General features: G+C 45.9%; 1 protein-coding gene across 2 annotated transcripts in view; it reads left to right on the top strand.

The window, feature by feature from the left end:
• Positions 1 to 7,502: 7,502 nt before the first annotated feature.
• Positions 7,503 to 22,801, top strand: part of uba2 (ubiquitin-like modifier activating enzyme 2) — a 51,212-nt gene continuing 35,913 nt past the window's right edge. The window contains exons 1-4 of one of the 2 annotated variants that reach the window (XM_063067258.1): positions 7,576 to 7,681; positions 11,104 to 11,530; positions 16,262 to 16,345; positions 17,845 to 17,915. In XM_063067258.1, coding sequence (XP_062923328.1) covers positions 17,911 to 17,915 — 5 coding nt within the window. In that variant the 5' untranslated portion in view covers positions 7,576 to 7,681; positions 11,104 to 11,530; positions 16,262 to 16,345; positions 17,845 to 17,910. Of the gene's footprint in view, positions 7,682 to 11,103; positions 11,531 to 16,261; positions 16,346 to 17,844; positions 17,916 to 22,801 lie in introns of both variants that reach the window. The other variant, XM_063067257.1, reaches the window with a different exon arrangement.

Here is a 22,801-nt window from a genome sequence, read left to right as displayed (position 1 = left end):
CTGACACAGTTTACTTATTGTTCCCTCTCAATCTCATTCTCCTGCCTGCTCCTTGTGAGCTTTCCAATGAGCTTCCTGTTGAGTGGAGTTAATCAGGATGAACTAAGGTCACCCATGTTAAGAATTAGTGGACCGTACCTGTGTTGGTGAAGGGTTGGAGGCTGACTCCCAAGGCGTCTCTGACTCATTTGCTGAAGTCAACAACAGCATAGGCCTTGTCCTCATCTTCCATTCCATCATTCAGATGCCTATCACCCCTACCGGGGCATAGGGCACCACCAGCAACTTGCCAGAGTCCCCAGACAGGGCAGTCCTTCACCTTGTTTCCAAAGTGCAGCCCATGTCCAAAGATCCTTCCTCTCTGAGGGAATGAGGTCTTCGGAGCTTCTGTTGCTGTCTCTGTCACTGGGCTTTTACAGGATGAGGTTGCTAGCTCCATGTCTATCCCTCCTGCTTTCACAGCCGGGCTTGGTGGAGTTAGATAGCTCACTTGCCTCTCTTTATATTTCTTTGTGTTTTTTTTTTCCACAAATGAAGCTGTCTGGTTAATTGAAACAACAACATAAAGAGCAAATTCTAAAGGAGAAATGAAATCTTATGTTTGGGTCCTGGCCATGGTGAAGTTTTGAAATTTAACTTTAATTTCTTAGCAATGGCTCAAGGAACACTCATAGTTCCAAGGTAAGTCAAGGAAGGCAGTAATGACGCAAAGGTAGAAGCCTTGCCAACAGAAGGTGTTGGAATCACAGCTCAGGGGAATGATGAATCTCAGGTCAAGAAGTTCTTCTATTTCCTTCTAGCAGTGAACTGCTGGTTGAGCAATTCCAATGCACGGGAAATATAATAGACTGTAGAGAGCAGTGGACACTGCGCTTCACACCAAAATGACAGCATCTACAGAAGGTAGTGTCTATCAGAATCAAAATCAGGTTTGTTATTCAATTTGTCCCTGGGTGTAGCCCATGGAAAATCCTTCCTCTCCCAGGAATGAGGTCCCTGGAGCTTCTGCTGGCATTTCTATAGCTCTGAGTTTTTACGGGATGAGGTTGCTAGCCCCATTCCAACCCTCTTCTTTTCACATCCGGACCTGGGACCATTCATAGCAAAGTTGGGCCTTGCCCTGAACCTCAGTGAAACAAAAGTCCTTAGCCTGTCCTCACAGCACTCTCTGACAGTCAAGGTTTAAGGTGAGATTGGAAACAGGAAGCAATTCCCTTGGAATCTGTTGTGGGAAAGCCGTCTGCCGGTGAAAATCACTGTTGCTTTCAATGTGTCGGTATTGCCCTGCTGGTAAATGGGGTAAGTGCAAAATCCAAAGTTCAAAGTGAATTTATTATCAAAGTATATATACACCAGCATTATACTGTTTACTCTTTAACTTGTATCATTTATGCTCTTAATTATTTGTTAATTTATTTATGATATTGCTTTGTGTTATGTACTGTATGTGAGTTATATGTAACGTGTTTAGCACCTTAATCTGGAGGATAGTTGTTTCATTTGGTGATATACATGTGTAGATTGTAGGTGAATCATATGTACTGTGTTGAGCACCTTAATCCAGAGGATTGTTGTTTTGTTTGGTGGTAGACATGTGTACGGTTGACAATAAATTGAACTTGAACCCTGAAATTTATTTTCTTGAGGGCATTCATAGTACACACAAAGAAACACAATAGAATCAATGAAAAGCTGCCCAAAGCAGAGGGACAGACAACCAAAGTGCAAAAGACAACATTTGCAAATACAAAGGAGGGAAAAATAATAAATAAATAAATAAATAAATAAATATCAAGAACATGAGATGAAGAATCTTTGTAAGAAACTCCAGAGGTTGTGGGAACAGTTCAGAAATGGGGTGAGAGCCTGATGGTTGAGATGTTATATCTATTCCTGAAGCTGGTGCTGAGGATCCTGTACCTTTCTAATGGCAGCAGCAAGATGAGAGCATGTCTTGGAAGATCCCTGATGATGGATGCTGCTTTCCTGCAACAATGCTCAGATCCCAACTGGAACAGAGCTGAACCCTTGCTCTGCTATGTGGTTCTGAGGCTTGGGGGACTGCCAGCTCGAACCCCACATCCACTGATAGAATAAGGGAACATATTTTTGTTTGTTAATTTATTTGTGTAACGTTACTTTGTGTTGCTTGTGAGTTAATATGATTGGGAATAGTCAGCACGGCTCTGTTAAAAGCAGGTCGTGCCTTATGAGTCTGATTGAATATTTTGAGGATGTGATTAAATACATTGATGAGGGTAGAGCAGTAGATGTAGTGTATATGGATTTCAGCAAGGCATTTGATAAGGTACCTCATGCAAGGCTTATTGAGAAAGTAAGGAGGCATGGGATCCAAGGGGACCTTGCTTTGTGGATCCAGAACTGGCTTGCCCACAGAAGGCAAAGAGTGGTTGTAGGTGGGTCATATTCCTTCTGCATGGAGGTTAGTGACCAATGGTGTGCCTCAGGGATCTGTTCTGGGACCCCTTCACTTTGTGATTTTTATAGATGACTGGGATGAGGAAGTGGAGGGATGGGTTAGTAAATCTGCTGATGACACAAAGGTTGGGGGTGTTGTAGATAGTGTGGAGGGCTGTCAGAGGTTACAGTGGAACATCGATAGGATGCAAAACTGGGTTGAGAAGTGGCAGATGGAGTTCAAACCAGATAAGTGTGAGGTGGTTCAATCTGATAGGTCAAATATGATGGCAGAATATAGTAATAATGTTAAGACTCTTGGCAGTGTGGAGGATCAGAGGGATCTTGGGGTCCGAGTCCATAGGACACTCAAAGCTGCTGCGCAGGTTGACTCTGTGGTTAAGAAGGCATATGGTGCATTGGCCTTCATCAACCAATTGAGTTTAAAAGCTGAGAGGTAATGTTGCAGGGTCCTATATAGGACCCTGGTCAGACCCCACTTGGAGTACTGTGCTCATTTCTGGTCACCTCATTACAGGAAGGATGTGGAAACTATAGAAAGGGTGCAGAGGAGATTTACAAGGATGTTGCCTGGATTGAGGAGCATGCCTTATGAGAATAGGTTGAGTGAACTCGGCCTTTTCTCCTTGGAGCGAAGGAGGATGAGAGGTGACCTGATAGAGGTGTATAAGATGATGAGAGGCATTGATCGTGTGGATAGTCAGAGGCTTTTTCCCAGGGCTGAAATGGCTAACATGAGAGGGCACAGTTTTAAGGTGCTGGGGAGCAGGTACAGAGGAGATGTCAGAGTTAAGTTTTTTACACAGAGAGTGGTGAGTGCATGGAATGGGCTGCCAGCAGTAGTGGTGGAGGTGGATACGATAGGGTCTTTTAAGAGACTCCTGGATAGGTACATGGAGCTTAGAAAAATAGAGGGCTATGGGTAACCCTAGGTAATTTCTAAAGTAAGTACATGTTCGGCACAGCATTGTGGGCCGAAGGGCCTGTATTGTGCTGTAGGTTTTCTGTGTTTCTATATGTACTGTGTTGTGCACCTTGGTCCAGAGGAAAGTTGTTTCATGCGTACAGCTGAATAACAATAAACTGAACTTCAAAGTTCAAAGTAAATTTAGTATCAAAGTACATTTGTGTCACCATATACAGCCCTGAGATTCATTTTCTTGTGCATATTCCCAATAAATCCTTAAAGGAATAATAACCAGTATAGCCTTAATGAAAGAACACATTGACCTGGCCTTTCAACCAGTGTCCAATAGATAACAAACTGTGGAAATACAAAACACAATAAATAAGTAATAAATATGAAGAACTTGAGATGAAGAGTCCTTGAAAGTGAGTCCGTTGGTTGTGGGAACAGTTCACTGATGGGGCAAGTGAAGTTATCCCCTCTGGTTGAAGATCCTGAAGGTTGAGGGGTAATAACAGTTTCTGAACCTGGTGGTGTGGGTCCTGAGGCTCCTGTACCACCTTCCTGATGGTAACAGTGAGAAGAAGGTATGTCCTGGGAGCTGGGGGTCCCTGATGATGGATGCTGCTCTTCTGCAACAACGTTTTATATAGATGGGCTCTTTACCCACGATGGACTGGCCATACGCACTACTTTTTGTAGGATTCTCCATTTCAGGCTGAAATGCAACCAGTCGATGTACTCCCTACTGCACAGTAAATCCGCAAGTCCTCCGAGAAACTAACACCGAGGAATTTAAAGTTGCTGACCTTCTCCTCTGATTTGGACTGGGTCATGTTCCCTCGACGTTCCCTCCTCCTGAAGTCAATAACCAGCTCTTTGGTTTGCTGACATTGACATCGTCACTAGCAGGTCGGGCAGCTTCCGTGGAAACAACTAGTCAACGTTTCGGGCCGAGACCCTTCATCAGGACTGTAGGGGGAAGGGGCAGAGGCCCTATAAAGAAAGTGGGGGGAGGGTGGGAAGGAGAAGGCTGGTAGGTTCCAGGTGAAAAACCAGTAAGGGGAAAGATAAAGGGGTGGGGGAGGGGAAGCAGGGAGGGGACAGGCAGGAAAGGTGCAGAAGGAATAGGGGAAAGCACAATGGGTAGTAGAAGGAGGCGGAACCATGAGGGAGGTGATAGGCAGCTAGGGGAGGGGGCAGAGTGAAACTGGGATGGGGGAAGGGAGGGGGAGGAAATTACCGGAAGTTGGGGAATTCAATGTTCATGCCAAGGGGCTGGAGACTACCTAGACGGTATATGAGGTAGCACACATCAAAGTTGCTGGTGAACACAGCAGGCCAGGCAGCATCTCTAGGAAGAGGTACAGTCGACGTTTCAGGCCGAGACCCTTTGTCAGGACTAACTGAAGAAAGAGCTAGTAAGAGATTTGAAAGGGAGAGGGGGAGATCCAAAATGATAGGAGAAGACAGGAGGGGGAGGGATGGAGCCAAGACCTGGACAGGTGATTGGCAAAGGGGATATGAGAGGATCATGGGACAGGAGGCCTGGGGAGAAAGACAAGGGGGGGGAACCCAGAGGATGGGCAAGGGGTATAGTCAGAGGGACAGAGGGAGAAAAAGGAGAGTGAGAGAAAGAATGTGTGTATAAAAATAAATAACAGATGGGTTACAAGGGGGAGGTGGGGCATCAGCAGAAGTTCGAGAAGTCAATGTTCATGCCATCGGGTTGGAGGCTACTCAGACAGAATATAAGGTGTTGTTCCTCCAACCTGAGTGTGGCTTCATCTTTACAGTAGAGGAGGCCGTGGATAGACATGTCAGAATGGGAATGGGATGTGGAATTAAAATGTGTGGCCACTGGGAGATCCTGCTTTCTCTGACGGACAGAGCGTAGGTGTTCAGTGAAACGGTCTCCCAGTCTGCGTCGGGTCTCGCCAATATATAGAAGGCCACATCGGGAGCACCGGACGCAGTATATCACCCCAGCCGACTCACAGGTGAAGTGTTGCCTCACCTGGAAGGACTGTTTGGGGCCCTGAATGGTGGTAAGGGAGGAAGTGTAAGGGCATGTGTAGCACTTGTTCCGCTTACAAGGATAAGTGCCAGGAGGGAGATCAGTGGAGAGGGATGGGGGGACGAATGGACAAGGGAGTTGCGTAGGGAGCGATCCCTGCGGAAAGCGGGGGGGGGAGGGAAAGATGTGCTTAGTGGTGGGATTCCGTTGGAGGTGGCGGAAGTTACGGAGAATAATATGTTGGACCCGGAGGCTGGTGGGGTGGTAGGTGAGGACCAGGGGAACCCTATTCCTAGTGGGGTGGCGGGAGGATGGAGTGAGAGCAGATGTACGTGAAATGGGGGAGATGCATTTAAGAGCAGAGTTGATAGTGGAGGAAGGGAAGCCCCTTTCTTTAAAAAAAGGAGGACACCTCCTTCGTCCTGAAATGAAAAGCCTCATCCTGAGAGCAGATGCGGCAGAGATGGAGGAATTGTGAGAAGGGGATGGCGTTTTTGCAAGAAACAGGGTGAGAAGAGGAATAGTCCAGATAGCTGTGAGAGTCAGTAGGCTCATAGTAGACATCAGTGGATAAGCTGTCTCCAGAGACAGAGACAGAAAGATCTAGAAAGGGGAGGGAGGTATCGGAAATGGACCAGGTAAACTTGAGGGCAGGGTGAAAGTTGGAGGCAAAGTTAATAAAGTCAACGAGCTCAGCATGCGTGCAGGAAGCAGTGCCAATGCAGTCGTCGATGTAGCGAAGGAAAAGTGGGGGACATATACCAGAATAGGCACGGAACATAGATTGTTCCACAAGGCCAACAAAAAGGCAGGCATAGCTAGGACCCATACGGGTGCCCATAGCTACACCTTTAGTTTGGAGGAAGTGGGAGGAGCCAAAGGAGAAATTATTAAGAGTAAGGACTAATTCCGCTAGACGGAGCAGAGTGGTGGTAGAGGGGAACTGATTAGGTCTGGAATCCAAAAAGAAGCGGAGAGCTTGAGACCTTCCTGATGAGGGATGGAAGTATATAGGGACTGGACATCCATGGTGAAAATAAAGCGGTGGGGACCAGGGAACTTAAAATCATCGAAAAGTTTAAGAGCGTGAGAAGTGTCACGAACATAGGTAGGAAGGGATTGAACAAGGGGGGATAAAACCGTGTCAAGGTATGCAGAAACAAGTTCGGTGGGGCAGGAGCAAGCCACGTCCCATTCCCATTCTGACATGTCTATCCACGGCTTCCTCTACTGTAAAGATGAAGCCACACTCAGGTTGGAGGAACAACACCTTATATTTCGTCTGGGTAGCCTCCAACCTGATGGCATGAACATTGATTTCTCTAACTTCCGCTAATGCCCCACCTCCCCCTCGTACCCCATCTGTTATTTATTTTTATACACACATTCTTTCTCTCTCTCTCCTTTTTCTCCCTCTGTCCCTCTGACTATACCCCTTGCCCATCCTCTGATTTCTCCCCCTCCCCCTTTTCCTTCTCCCTGGGCCTCCTGTCTCATGATCCTCTCATATCCCTTTTGCCAATCACCTGTCCAGCTCTTGGCTCCATCCCTCCCCCTCCTGTCTTCTCCTATCATTTTGGATCTCCCCCTCCCCCTCCAACTTTCAAATCTCTTACTAGCTCTTCCTTCAGTTAGTCCTGACGAAGGGTCTCGGCCTGAAACGTCGACTGCGCCTCTTCCTAGAGATGCTGCTTGGCCTGCTGCATTCACCAGCAACTTTGATGTGTGTTGCTTGAATTTCCAGCATCTGCAGAATTCCTGTTGTTTGCGGTATATGAGGTGTTGCTCCTCCAACCTGAGCTTAGTCTCATCAACACACGTAAAAGTTGCTGGTGAACGCAGCAGGCCAGGCAGAGGAGGCCATGTATAGACATGTCCGAATGGGAATGTGAAGCAGAGATGAGTGGTTCAGAGGACTATCGCCGGCCCCGATGGGGAACGCCGAGTCGGGAGGTCCGGTTGCCGGTCCCGGTAGGGGGCGCCGAACTAGGAGGACCGCGTGCCGATTCCCGGTAGGGGGCGCCGTGTTTGGAGGACCGTTTGTCAGTCCCGATAGGCGGTGCCATATTAGGAGGACCGGTTACCGGTCCCGGTAGGGGGCGGTGCTTAGGGAGGCCACGCCGAAATCCCCGGCTTTTCCCGACGAGCGCTGTCCGCGCCTGGGCCTTTGGCTGTGGAAGATGGCGCTGGTTGGTCCCGTCTCCCGCGCTCTGGCCGAGCGCTTGTCCCGCTGCCGGTTGCTGGTGGTGGGCGCTGGCGGTATCGGCTGCGAACTCCTCAAAAACCTGGTGCTCGCTGGCTTCAGAGACATCGAGGTGGTAAGGACGGGAAATCGGCGGAGCGGGTGGGCGGGAAAGGCCGGGTGGGCTCCGGGGCCTGGGCCTCACCTGGAGCTTTGATGCCGGCGGTGGAACCTCGCCGACGACAGGTGCGGCAAGTGGAGCAGGGGACCGGGTTCAGGCACTGGTCGGTGGGTGGGGGTCCTGTCCGGTCCCCGGTTGGACGGTCAGGGATCGGATCCGGGTGTGGAATTGGAGCTGGTCAGTTCCCTGAGCAAAGGGGGAAGTCAGTTCCCTGCTGGGGAAGAACGTTGTTGTGTCCTGGCTGATGCAGAGGGGCCACGGAGATCTGTCAGGCTGGTACGTGAGGTGGGGATTTATTTTATTTTCTCTTGCAACTGGGGTCGGAGGGCACTGGACTGGAGCTGAGGGTTGAGGGCAGGAGTTGGAGCTACGATCCCCTGATAGGGACCATTTCTTTATGTCCCAGTGGTAACACCACTGTGATGGTGGGACACAATGGCTAATGTCTACACATCAAGATCAAGCTTTCCGTGTTTAAAGCTGTTCTAGTAGTGTAGTTCTGGGAGGAACTTCGGTCTTCGATGTTATTCCTTGAGAAATCTCTCAAGTTTAGAGGGAGGGAAAGTTTAAAAGCAAAGGAACAGAGAGGGGCAACACAGAAAAGCGCTGGAGGAACCCAGAGGGGCAGGTAGCATCTATGGAGGTAAATGAAAAGTTGTTGAACAGAGAAGAGGCTGAAAGTGAGGGACTGGGTTTCAGAGGGAAGTGGTAAAGAAATTAAGGGAGGCAGTTAACGGAGGGATGTGTGATGGGGGAAAGTGTTTGCAGTGTCACGTATGAGTGTGTGTGTGTGTCTGTAAGGTAAGTCTGCACAGCAGCACCTGGATTTCCTGATGCTTGGACCAAGGCCTTCCTCTGACAAGCTTCTGTGAAAAGGCTTCCAAAACTCAATATTGTTCAATGTAATTTCGAGTACGCAACTGTAAAGGAGAACAAAATCCGAATCTGATGCAGCACAAAAAAAAAACAGTAAGATAAAGAACACAAATATAATTAAAAATACAGTACACATAAGTAGAAAAGATAGCAAATGATGCTTGGCACAGGAGTGTCTGTACATAAGGTGACTGACAGGAAATGATAAAGTAGTGGTGGTTGGGGGTGTGGTGGGGTGGGTTAGTGGGTGGAGGAGTTGATCAGCGTTACTGCCTGGGGAAAGTAACTTTTTGAGCCTGGTGGTCCTGGGGTGGATGCTATGTAACCTCCTCCCCTGAGCAGGGTGGGTGGGATCCTTTATGATGTTATTGGCACTTTTCCAGAACCTTTCTGTAGATATGTCCTTGATGGCAGGTAGGCTGGAGCTGGTGATGTGTGGGGCAGTTTTGACTACCTGTTATAGAGCAGTTTCTGTACCATGCAATGATGCAGCTTGTTAGGATGCTCTTTACTGTGCATCTGCAGAATGCCCTAAGTACAGATGTGGAAAGTCCAGCTCTCTACTCAGAAAGTAGAGGAGTTTGCGAGCTTTCCTGATTGTGTATAATGTATTTTGGGACCACGAGAGGTTGTGCAAGATGTGCACTCCCAAGAGTTTGACGTTGTTTGCAGTTGCCACAGCTGTGCCGCCAACATGAGTGGTGTGAGTTTTCCTGAAGTCGATAACCATTTCCTTTGTCTTGTTGACATCGAAGAGGTAAGAGTTTGAGCAAGTGTGCAGCAGCACAATGGTTGTTACTGCATAAACCAGCAGAGTCCTGGACTATTCATTCAGAGACAAGCAAAATTTAAATTCCTACTATTTAACTTTTTAGCTTTATTGACTGTTAGTAACAGTTGAAGACCCAACAGGAAATCTGCCTCTGTCATTAGAGTGTACAATGGACATTGATAGCATCCACCCCAGCAAATAATCTGTATAATGTTACGTACCCCGTAACTGGGTTGCCAAACCAGCAGAAATGGAACACGTGTTGGAGTTTGTGATTACTAGGAACTAATAAAGTTTTATTAAAGAAATAAGTAATACAGTACACTAATCGCAAGGATATAAATGTAACAGGCTAGCAATGATAATACACACATATACACAGAAATAGGGTAATAGGAATCAACCAAGCTCTATCGCAGTCTAGGGGTAAAATGATCAGTCTTAAGTGAAGCAGAGTTCAGTTCAGTCTAATGCAGTTCGAAGTTATCGCTGTTGTACCGTTGGAGAGAGAGAGTGAGAGATGCAGTTGGTTTCGGGCAGACCTTTTGATGTCTTCTGATCCCGCTGTGGTCACCGACTGTGACCCCTCTGTTCCGGATACGATTGTTCTTCAGTGGTGAACCCGGCACGCAGGCAAGGGCGGACACACAGCAGGTTCCCACCAATCGTACCTTTTCACCCTGTGAGCCTCTGACCGATTCCCGTGCCCTGGTCCTCCAAACTCCCAGCACCTTGTGGGGCACACTGCTCTTTCCAGGGTCCCATGCCTTAGCAAACCTGCTATTTTTATCCCCCTGCTGGGGTATCACCTGTCCATCAAATTTCAAACAGTTCAGGTTCAAAGCAAACGGCCTGTCGCAGACGCCAACATTGGAATTGTGTTTCTTTCTCGTTAATCTCTCTCTCCTCTCTTATTAGCATTTTGAATGTTTCTCCATTGTCTTCCGTTACCTCTCTCATTAGCATCATCCGTTCTGCAGTTCTGCTTGGCGTCACACATGACAATAATAAGTGACACAGGATGGAACTGTAATCCCACACAGCTCTTGTTCTGTCCAGACACTCGTGGGCAAAGCCCCGGCTCCCCCGGCCCACCAGTGAGCACATTCATGTGGAGCACTCTCACAAGAAAGCAGCATCCATCATCTTCCCATCCCATCCAGGCCGTGCTCTCTCTCGTTACAACCGTCGAGGAGGAAGGACAGGAACCTCAGATCCCACACAGCTGGGTTCAGTAACAGTTATTACTCCTCAACCATCAGGCTCCTGAACAAATGTGGATAATTTTACTCACCTCAACACTGAACTGATTCCATCTCCTAGAGACTCAGTTTAAGGGCTCTACCATCCACGTTGTCAATATTTTAAATTTGCACAGTTTGTCTTCTTTTGCACATTAGTTGTCAATCTTTATGTATAGTTTTCATAAAATTCAATTGTTTCTTTATTTTCCTTTAAATGCCTACAAGAAACTGGTAGCATATACCTACTTTGATGATAAATTTGCTTTGAACTTTGATCTGCAGCTTGCCATTGTGGAGTTCGCAGTCTGCCTGTCACGGGATAGGCTTCCCCCTCCGTCTTGAAGAGCTGCGGTGTGGCTGGTTGGTTGGCCATAGGGTCAGTTGTTGGGCATGTGATTACAGGGAAATAAGTTCAAAGATTCAAAGTGCATTTATTATCAAAGAACTTATAAATTATACAACCTTGAAATTTGCTTGCTTAATAGGGAGTTGCAAAGCAAGGAACTCAAAATAAATTTAAAAAAAGACCAACCCCCATTGCCCACAAAGCAAGAGAAAAAAAATCCAAACAGATCATGCAAGCAGTGGAAGCGAGCAGCAACGACAGCATTCTCAACCAAATTGCGTCCTTAGTCCAAATCCCTGGAGTGGGCTCAAAGCCTCATGTGATCCAACCTCGACCGACTCTCGACACCCTGCCTTTCCAGTCTATTTGAGCCGGCGTTTCGATTGCCAAACAGCAGACAATCCAGACCTTCGCATTGGTACCCGGGTCTCATCGTGGCGAATTGCTCCGGGCCTAGAACACACCACCCAGTGATTCGCTTCAGACCTTGATTTCGCTGCCAAAGAAGCTGTTCTTGACCTTTCTGGATTGGCTTGACGCTTAGAGTGATCCACCATCACACCCAGGTTAGTTGGACGGGTATCAGAACTCCTCCATCCTGTCTTCTCCCCTCCGAATCGTTCACTCCAACCAGCACGACTCCAACTCCAAGTGCGTCATACCAGCAAGGCGCATCTCTCGTTCGCTTCGCCCTCACTCACCTCTTCATTGTTTGCAGTGATAGTTTACCACAGTTTGTTTCCCAAAAAAAATTATTAGTAAATTTTTTAGTGGAATTCCAAAACACAAGTAAACTGTCACACTTCTTCAGTAGAATTGATGGATTTTTCTTAGACCCGGTAGTGATTTGATGGTCTGAATGGTATGTGACTTGAATCTTAAAAAGAAAGTGAAGCAATAGAGGAGCTAAAGAAGCAGATGTACATATTTTATCCAATGAAAGTTGAGTACAGAGAGGTGCCGGAAAAGGGCCAGTAACATCATGAAGGGTCCCACCCACCCTGCTCATGAATGGTTTGTCCCACTCCCATCAGGGAGGAGACTACATAGCATCTGTGCCAGGACCACCAGACTCAAAAACTGTTACTTTCCCCAAGCAATAAGGCTGATTAACACCTTCACCCACTAACCCACCCCTCCACACCCCCTATCTTATGTATTTATATTTATTCTGTTTTTAAAAAATCATTGTGTTCTTTATGTTATTGTTACGATTCTGAGTAACAATTATTTCATTCTCTTTTACACTTGTGTACTGGAAATGACATAAAACAATCTTGAATGTTGAGTAACACACCCATAATGCTGGGTGAACTATGCAAGCCAGGCAGCATCTGTGGAAGAGAACAGTTGACATTTCAGGCCGAGACCTTTCATCAGGACTGAATGTTGAGTAGTAGGTTTTTGACTTTCGACGTACAGATTTAGCCAGACCTCAGTGTTTTTTGTATTGTGTGACCTGACCCGGTGCACAATGCCTGACATTCCAAAGTGTCCTGCATCAAGAGTGTGTTCACCAGGTTTCCAGTGGCGGTCCTGACTGGATGAGTAAAGATGTACCGAGAAATTGAATTCTGTGTGTGAGGTGATTCATCCTCAGCATCTGGGAGATAGATGCACAATGTTAGGACCGCAGGAACCACTGAGAAATGCTGGGACTCAGTATACAACCCGTCTTTTGTCATTTGACCGTACGTACATACAACCAAACAAAACAGCGTTCCTCCGGACCACAGTGCACCCATACAACGTATATCACACACTGCACATAAAGCAAAATATTGCCATGAATTAGTTAATAAAATATACAATTCAGAATGCATGTAGTGCACAGCACAGGTAAACAGCTCAGTGGTGACAGGGTATCCATGAGGATGATGGCACAGATGATTACGATGATTACTTGCCTTAATGACCAACATATTGAATATAAAAACAGATTTTATAAAGTTCAAAGTAAGTTTATTATCGAAGGGCATTTATGTCACCATATACAACCCTGGGATTAATTTTCTTGCGGGCATACTCTACATCCAAGAAAAATAATAGAATCACTGAAAGACTGCACCCAAATACAAAGGGAAAAAAAGCAATAAATATCGAGAACCTGAGATGAAGGGGCCTTGAAAGTGAGCCCAGTCATGGGAACAGTTCAGAGATGAGGCGAGTGAAGTTATCCCCTTTGATTCAAGAGCCTGATGGTCGAGGGTAATAATTGTTCTGAAACCTGGTGGTTCAGAAACCTGAGGCTTCTGTACCACCTCCCTGATGGGAGCAGTGAGAAGAGAGCATGGTCTGTGTGGTGGGCATCCTTGATGCATGCTGCTTTCCTGTGACTGCGCTCCGAGTAGGTGTGCTCATTGGTGGAAAGGGCTTTAGCCATGATGAACTAGGCCATATCACTACTGTTGGTAGGATTTTCCATTCAAGGGCATTGGTGTTTCCATACCAGGCTATGATGCTGCCAGTCGATATACTCTCCACTGCACATTTATAGAAAATATCATGCCAAATCTTCTCAAACTTCTAAGGAAGTAGAGGCACTGCTGTGCTTTCTTTGTAATTGTACTTGTGTGTTGGGCCCAGGACAGATTTTCTGAAATGACACTGGGGAATTTAAGGTTGTTAACTTCTCCAACCCTGATTCCAGATTGTTGGCGATGTAATAACAATGCACTAACCAATAAGCTGTCAAACTGCTGGAAGGATTGTTGCCCAAATCAGAGGTGTATACAACCAAAGGGCATAGGTGTTGGGACAGGGGAAGAATTCATTCACCCTGTGGATGGCTGTGATCTGAAATGTACTGCTAGGGTCTGGTGGTGGGTGCTGAGTCTTTCCCAGTATTGTAGAAATATTGAGCACTTCAATCACCAAGGCATCAAACGCTCAGGACCAAAATGAGGTGTGTAGATGGGTAGATAATGGTAGGGGTGGACCTAGATCATGGGAATCTCAGTGAAACCTACTGAATAGAGTGCATGGAGAATCTAGGACCAGAGGGCACAACGTCAGAATAGAATGATGTCCGTTTAGAACAGAGATTAGCAATTTCTTTAGGCAGAGGGAGGTGAATCTCTGGAATTCATTGCCACAGACGGCTGTGGAGGCCAAGTCATTGGGTATATTTAAAGCAGAGGTTGATAGGTTCTTGATTAGTCAGTGTCAAAGGTTACAGGGAGAAGGCAGGAACTTTGGGTTGAGAGGGATAATAAATAGTCACAGAATTCTATAGCATAGAAAGATGCCCTTTGACCCATCTAGGCTGTCCCAAACTATTAATCTACCTGGTCCCATCAACCTGCACCCCGACAATATCCTTCCATGCCTTCATTCACGTACCTGTCCAAATTCTCTTAAATGTTAAAATCGAACCCTCACCTACCACTTCTACTGGCAGTTCCATGTTCTCAGCACCTTTCCCCTCGTGTTCCCCTGTCGTTGTTGGAATAGTGGAGCAGACTCAGTGGGCCAAGTGAACTAATTCTGCCCCTGTGCCTTATGGCCTCTGGTCTTCTTGTTGGATGACTCCATGACTCTTTGCTGATGGGCTGAATAGCTCCCGTTGTAATTTTTTTTTAGTTTAAGATTACAAAATCATTTAGATGGAAGAACTTGTTTAAGAATTAGACATCAGGGAAGCAGGCCTTTCGGCCCAGCTTGTCCATGCTGACCAAGATACTGAATGAGCCATTTTCCAGCACCTCTACACCTTTCCTCTCCTCTTAAATGCTGTACCCATATCTGCCACTTCTCTCAGCACCTCGACCAATAGACCTGCTCTCATGCTCCATATCCCACTCCCTTTTTAAATCTCTCCTCTCTACTTAAACCTGTGTCCTCTAGTTTCAGACTTCACTATCCAGGGGAAAAGTTTGTAACCGTCCACTTTATCTGTGTCCTTCAAGTGTAGGTCAGTCCATTACAGAGGCAGTAAACAGAAATTGCATAAATTTAAATTAGCATAAATTATTCATACCTTACACGGCAAAATAAAACTAAAACATAACTTCAGTGCAACATTTCAAATTCTCACTAGGTCGGATCCAACATGAAGGCACGAAGATTGATTTTTCCAACGTTGGTAATTTGCCCCCTCCCGCCCTTTGCTCTTCGCTTCTCCATTCTGGCTTCTTGTATCTTCCCCTCATCTGTTTATCACCTTCCCTTGGTGCCCCCCCCCTTCCTTTCTCCTATGGATGACTCTCCTCTCCTATCAGATTCCTTCTTCAGCCCTTTGCCATTTCCATCTATCACCTCTCATCTTCTTACCTTCCTCCCCCACTGACCTGGCTTCACCATCACTCTCCAGTTTGTCCTTCCCCTCCCCCTTCTTTTTCTGGCATCTTCCCACTTCTTTTCCAGTCCTGATGAAGGGCCTTGGTCTGAAACGTCAACTGTTTATGCATTTCCATAGGTTCCTGACCTGGGATTCTCCAGCTTTTGTGTGTGTTGCTCTGGATTTCCAGCATCTGCAGAATGGCTTGTGTTCAAGGGAAATACAGTCTGCAGCAGTGTTAGGGTTTTTCATGTCAGTTTAAGAGCCTAATGGCAGCAGGGAAGAAGTTGTTGTGGAGGTGTGGGCCTTCAGGGTCTTGTACCTCCAACCTGATGGCAGCTTCAAGAAGAGAGCATGGTCCACAGACCCCTTGCTTAATGATATTGGTTAATGTCATAAAAGAGGTTGGGGACCCCTGGTCTAAATAGTGGGATTCTTGATGATGGATGTTGTCTTCCTGAGTCATTGCCTCTGGTTCTTCTTCTGAAGCCCATCACCCCAACTGACAGCAGCTCACTAGAGTCCTCGGTCCTGGGCTGAAGGTTGATTAGCCCTGTGCCTTCTGCTTCCGCCTCATGGCTGCATACGTTTCCTAGGCAAAGGTTTTTGGAGCTTATGTTGCCATTTCTGTAGCTCTGGGTTTTTACTGAGTAGGGTTGCTATCCCATTTGTAGCCAGGCTTGCGGCCGTCCGTAGCAGAGTTAATGTCCTCGGTGGGGAAAGCTATACCCATGATGGATCTGGCTGAGTCCACCATACTGACTGGCCTCTTGCTCTCCAGTGTGTCCAAATTTCCTTTCCAGGCCGTGATGCCTGAAAAGTCAGTCATAATCTTCTTCACCTTTTGTACAACTTGGCTTGCTCTGCTCCACAGAAAATAGTGCAGGTCCATCCAGCCCCTCCTTGTAACTCAAGTCCTCTGATCCTGGTAATATTCCTGTGAATCTCCTCTGCAACTTCTTCAGCTAAACAATGCTCATCCTCTAACTTTTGTTCCTATCTGTTTTTATGCTTCTAGGTTGACTTGGATACAATTGATGTCAGCAACCTCAACCGGCAATTTCTGTTCCAAAAGAAACACGTTGGAAAGTCAAAAGCTCAGGTAACATTTGGCCTGTTGCTTTCCCCTCATCTTTGATTTGTTATCTGGAAGGTAGTCCAGAGGAGGTTCACGAGAACGATTCTGGGACTGAAAGGGTTAATGTGTGAGAAGTGGTTAATGTTTCTGGGCCTGTGTTTGCTGGCATTTAGAAGAATGAGGGGTGATCTTGTTGAAACCTAGCAAATATTGAAAGGCCTAGATAAAGTGAGATAGGGTGGATGTTTCCTGTAGTGGCAGAGTGTATGACCAGAGGGCACAACCTCAGAATAGAGGGGCGTCCATTTAGAACAGAGATGGGGAGGAATTTCTTTAGCCAGAGGGTGGTGAATCTGTGGAATCAATTGCCACAGACAACTGTGGATGCCAAGTCATTGGGTATATTTAAAGTGGAGGGTGATAGTTTCAAGTGTGTCAAAGGTTATGAGGAGAAGGCAGGAGAATGGGGTTGAAAGAAATTATAATCAGCCATGATGGAATGGTGGAGCAGACTTGATGGGCTGAATGGCCCAATTCTGGTCCTATGTCTTATGGTCTAAGATTTGATTGAAGTCTTTAAGATTATGAGAGGCACAGATAAGGTTGGGGGGGGGGCGGGAAGAAGTTTCCCTTGGCAGATGAGTCTGTAGAGAAGGACACAGATATAAAATGGCAGGTAGCGTAAGAAGTTTGTACACACTCCCTGCGACCATGCGAGTTTCCTCCAGGTGCTCCGGTTTCCTCCCATGTTCCAAAGACGTACAGGTTAGGTTTGGTAAGTTGTGGGCATGTTACGTTGATGTTGGAAGCATAGCGACACTTGCAGGCTGCCCCAAGCACATAATGTTGGTTGTTGATGCGAGCGGCTGTATGTATGACAAATGAAGCCAATGTAATCTTCCGTGCATCTTTATCCTCTGAATTAGCCCAGCATGAGGGACCTTATCAAATAGCTTACTGAAGTCCACTGTCTTAGTCTTATCAAGCATCTTAGTTACCTCCTCACAAAACTCAGTCATGTTTGTCCACCCCTCACAAAGCCATGCTGACTGCTGAATACTCTGCCTATGTCATAAAACAAGGGAGAACACAGTACTCCAAGTCTTGTCTAATCAGAGTTTACAGGGCTACCTCAGGACTAGGCTGTATGTTTACAGCTGGTTACACTAAGATATAAGCCATAGGAGCAGAATTAGGCCATTTGGCTCATCGAGTCTGCTCTGCTATTCCAACATGGCTGGTTTATTATCCCTCAACCCCATTGTCCTGCTTTCTCTCTATAACCTTTGACACCCTTACTAAGCAAGAACTTATCAACCTCTGCTTTAAATACACCCAATGACTTGGCCTCCACAGCCATGTGGCAATGAATCCCACGGATTCACTACCCTCTGGCAAAAGAAATTCCTCCTCATCTCTGTTCTAAAGGGATGTCCTTGTATTCTGAAGAAGGTAAGCACATCCATTGCTGCTTTGGGTGGGACAGAGCTGTGATGTTTGACTCTAGTTTATTTGGTTTGCAGGTGGCTAAGGAGAGTGCCCTACAGTTCTGTCCTGATGCCAAGATTACCGCTTATCATGACAGCATCATGAAGTAAGTCTTACTTTTCTGGGAAACTGAGGCTTGCTGTACAACAATATGAGTCATAGAATTAAATTAAAATAAAAAGCTGCAGATACTGGAAAGCTGAGGTAAATTCAATCAGTTAAGGCAAGATTTGTGAAAGGAAAAATACTTATATTCGAGAGCGGGACCCTTCATCTGAACTGGGAGAGAGAAAAGTTGCTTTTTTTTCCCAAGGTATCAAGTGTAGTTATTATCCAAGTATGTATACAATATACAGCCTTGAGATTTATCTCCTTGCCACAAAGCAAAGAAACACCATAGAACTGGTTTAAAGAAAACCCCCGCACAACAAAACTATCAGATGCGTGGGGAAAAAGCAAATTGCGCACACGGCAAAAAGTGAACTAATAACTCACAAAACATGAAGCAGTAGAGTCCCCAAAAGTGAGTCCACAGCTGCAAGCTGCCGAGGCAAGCTAAGCCAGTCCATGAGCCGATGGCTGCGGCCACAGCCCCCGAATCAGTCAGTTTAGCATTCTGTCAATGGCTGCAGACCTTGATCAAATTGCGCAAATGGTAAAGCACATTCAGAACGAGGACATTAAACATCAAACTGCTGTGGAAAGTTCAAGTCCAGAGCTACAAATCACCGATGTGATCGCACTTTTGCTGCGTAGACTCCTGCACCTTCTGCCAGCAGCAGTGAGAAGGAGACCAGTCAAACGAGGTAGATGGCGCTGAACACCCGTACACTTCCCTCTTTCTGCATCCTTACACAGATGCTGCCTTGCCTGCTGTGTGTTTCCAGCATTTTCTGGTTTTCTTAATTAGAGTAGTATGTTTTAAAGTGATGATTTGTCTTCTGGTCTATCTGTGAAATGTTTGTTAGTAATTCTGAAAGGTGAGACCAGGTATCGGTCTCCATCAATCTCAAGTATCAAGTATCCTCAAGTATCGCAGTGCTTCTGCCCTAGATCAGTTGTTGCTCTTGCTATCTCACTGATTCTCTTCCCTATCTCCTTCCCTTTATTCCCTGCTTCACTGTCCTCTCCTATCAGATTCCATCTTCTTAGCCTTTTGTAACTTCCACCTATCATCTCCCAGCTTAGTGCCATTCCTACTGTCCCTCTCCCCCACTTTTCCCCTACCTGGATCCGCCTATCACTTACTAGTTTTTGCTTCTCTCCCCACCCCACCCCCGCCACTTTATATCTCCTGAAATAGGGTCACAACCTCAGACATCCCACCTTGCAAAAACTCATTTCAGGGAGGTAGTACCACCACCCTCCCCCCCAACCCCGGTCAACCTCCAAGGGTGTATTTGGACATTTGGTTATGAAAGAACACAACAATTTATTTGATCACATATTGAAACTATATATATATATATATTCATTCCTTGTTGAGTATTTTGTTGGCAGTCTCAATATTAATAGCTAAATGCTAATGTAAATAGCTTTTCTATTTCTTTTGCAAACTTTCTTTGTACTATGATGTGGCTTGCTTGGCAGATTTCAGCATTTTGCCGGAAGTCTCAACCTCATAGTAGTCTGTGTCAATGAATTTGTTAATTTTGCAAGACATCAGATTCACAAGTGTTTTGTGAGACAACTGACTTCTGAATTCTGTCTTAATGTGACGCACCATGCAGAATGCCCTTTCTACATCACAATTAGAATTTGACAGCACCAAAAGCAGCTTCATCAACTGGCAGAGCTCTTTGAATCTCAACTTATCATGGAGTCGTTTTTTTATTCTATTACAACTTTAAGCAAGTCTACAGGGAGTTTGGCCTCATCACGTAGGACATCAATAGAGTAGCTCCTTAGCAGCCAGCCACCTAGGTTAAATAACGTTAGCTATGCTAATGAACGAATGACTCCTGTTAAACTCACCTCAACATGTCTTTTACAGTCATTTAACCCACCATGGGCAATAGAAAAGTCACTGTTGCAAACAGTGCAGCGAGTAACACTGTCATTATTTTTCACCCCTATTAGGCAGGGGTACACTTTAGTGTAGTCTGGGGTGATGTACGTTTTATATTTTCTTTTTTTTGGAACACTCTGCCATGGTGCTGCAGGACACTGAACTGATGGACAATGAAAGAGAGAGAGGTTGACTATAAAGCCCGCCCACAGAGAAAACTGATAGGTCTACTTAGCATGAAGAGCGACCAATCAGGATGCTCTCACTGTCACTCTCTCGCTACGTTTGTCACTTTCTCTCTCTCCCTCCCCCCCTCCCTCTCCCCCTCCCTCTCCCCCCCCCTCTCCCCCCTCCCTCTCCCCCCTCCCTCTCCCCCCCCCTCCCCCTCTCCCCCTCCCTCTCTCCCCCCTCCCCCTCTCTCCCCCCTCCCCCTCCCCCTCCCCCATCAAAAAAAAATCAATTTCCGGGATATTGTATATAATTTGCGGGCATCAGGGAGCCACTGTCAATGTGCGGGAGACTCCCGGGTCTTCCGGGAGAAGTGAGATGTCTGCAACCTGAAATGTAGACTGTTTATTCCTCTCCGTATTCCTGACCTGCTGAGTTCCTCCAGCATTTTTTGTATGTCTTTGGGGTATGGGAGGAAAGTGGAGCACCTGAATGAATCCCCTGTGATCACAGGCATCATACATATAGCAGCCATTTTGATGAGCCCTAGTAGCTGCACCAAAGTCCTCAGTGTTATGAGGACAGATTTGTAGATAAAAGTTCTGATCATTTTTGTATGAAGTAGAATTGATCTGGTGAATGGACAATGTTTTAGGAACAGCCTCTTCCCCTCCGCTATGAGATTTCTGAACGGTCCATGAACACTACCTCACTAATTGGCTCTCTTTGCACTACTTTTTATATCTTTCTTTAAAAAAAATACCAGGAGTTGTGTGCTGCTACAATACAACAAAATTCAGCGAAAGTAAACCTGATTGTGAGTCTGATTTCATAGATGCCGTCTGACCCGCTGAGTTCCTTCAGCGTTGTGTGTTGTTCCTGATTTCTAGTATCTGCAGTCTGTTGTGTCTCCATTAGCCTTTATTTGTTGTCCTTTGTAACCCTCAGCACATCCCACTTCACAGCCCAGTGAGCGTCAGAGCAGTGACGTGCTGCTTATACTATTTTGGCTCTCAGCACAACAATGTAATAAGTGTTACGTACCAGCAGCAATAGATCACAAATTGAGTCAGGCTTTAATGTTAAAACCACTATATTTATTAGTATCTACTCAAAATATAGAAAATTAAACGAAATAAACAGAAGTTAACAGTGTTATGTGTGTGTGTGGCTCCCAAACTGTCAAGCTCAGGAACAGTCCTTAAAGTCTTAAGATGGCAAACTAGAAAGGTCCAGTAAGTTAGTGGAGAAACTTGTAAATCCGCATTAAAATGTGGAGAGGTGATTACGAAGTATTCCACAGGTTCCATGCTGGGAAAACGAAGTAACAGTCGACGAAGATCTTATCCGTCGAGTCGTCTGGAAATCCACGTAGAAATATCACAAGGTGACAGTCACGGAATATACCCTGGCACAGTGGTTACCACATAACATGCCCGAAACCTTGTAAGGGTTAACAAAGGTGGTCGCCACAGGGTACTCCAACAAAATCCACATATGGATCATAGGAAGTGACAGTCACACATCTATTGTGCACTGGGTGCTGTTGATCAACCCAATTCTCTGGGCATGGGAAAGTATCAGACTTTACCCATTGCTGCAGCAAGCTACTGCTAGCAACTTGCAGTCCAAAACTGCCCCCCCCCCCCCGCTTCTCTTCTCCTCTGAAAGTCCCAGCGGTCTGTCGCAGCTTGTTATAATGATGTCATAGTTCCGCCTCATCCAGGCGTTTTAAAGTGACACCCACAGTAAATGAAACTGTGGTCACGTAACATAAGAAACAGATAATCTGCACTCTTGTAAATATTGGTCGAAGGGTGAATATTAATTCCAAGATACTGGGAAGAATTTCATTTGAAGGATTCGTTATCTCATTTTATTTAGTAACAGTTTGTTAGCATAGCACTTTACAGCCACAGCTATATTTAATTGAGGTGCCTTCACTGCGGAAGACAATAGCAGTGTGCCTGAAGTCCATGAATGTCAGGGAGCAAGAGTGACCATTGCTATTACAAAGGAAAAAGTGCCAGGCAAACTCAAGTAAGGTGGGTAAGTCACCTGGACCAGATGGGCTACGTCCCAAAGTCCTGAGAGTGGTTGCTGAAGAGATAACAGATGTGTTGGTCAGTATCTTTCAAGAATCACTTGATTCTGGCATGGTCCCAGAGGACTGGAAGATTGCAAATGTCACTCCGCTATTTAAAAAGGGAGAAAGGCAAAAGAAAGGAAATTATTGTCCACAACAAACAACAGGAATTCTGCAGATGCTGGAAATTCAAGCATAAGACGAAGGGTCTCGGCCTGAAACGTTGACTGCACCTCTTCCTAGAGATGCTGCCTGGCCTGCTGCATTCACCAGCAACTTTTATGTGAAATTATTGTCCAGTTAGCCTAACCTCAGTGGTTGGGAAAGCATTGGAGTTTATAATTAAGGATAAGGTTTTGGGGTACTTGGAGACTAATGAAATAAGTCGAAGTCAGCATGGTTTCTGTAAAGGGAATTTGCCTGACAAATCTGTTGGAGTTCTTTGAGGAAGTAACAAGCAGGGTGGACAAAGGAGAGGCAGTGGATGTCATTTACTTGGATTTTCAGCAGGTGTTTAATATGGTGCCACACTTCAGGCTGCTTAACAAGATAAGGTCCAATGGCATCGCAGGAAGAATTCTGACATGGATAGTGAAATGGATAACAGGCAGGAGGCAGCAAGTGGGAATAAAAAGGGACTTTTTCTGGTTGGCTGCCAGTGACTAGTGGTGTTCCTCAGGGGTCAGTATTGGGACTGCTGTTTTTCACATTGTTTGTCAGTGATTTGGAC

This window comes from Mobula hypostoma, chromosome 14 (genome assembly GCF_963921235.1).
Source record: "Mobula hypostoma chromosome 14, sMobHyp1.1, whole genome shotgun sequence".
Classification (NCBI taxonomy): domain Eukaryota; kingdom Metazoa; phylum Chordata; class Chondrichthyes; order Myliobatiformes; family Myliobatidae; genus Mobula; species Mobula hypostoma.
The sequence above is the reverse complement of the archived record's forward strand: the minus strand, read 5'-3'. Positions and strand labels throughout refer to the sequence as shown.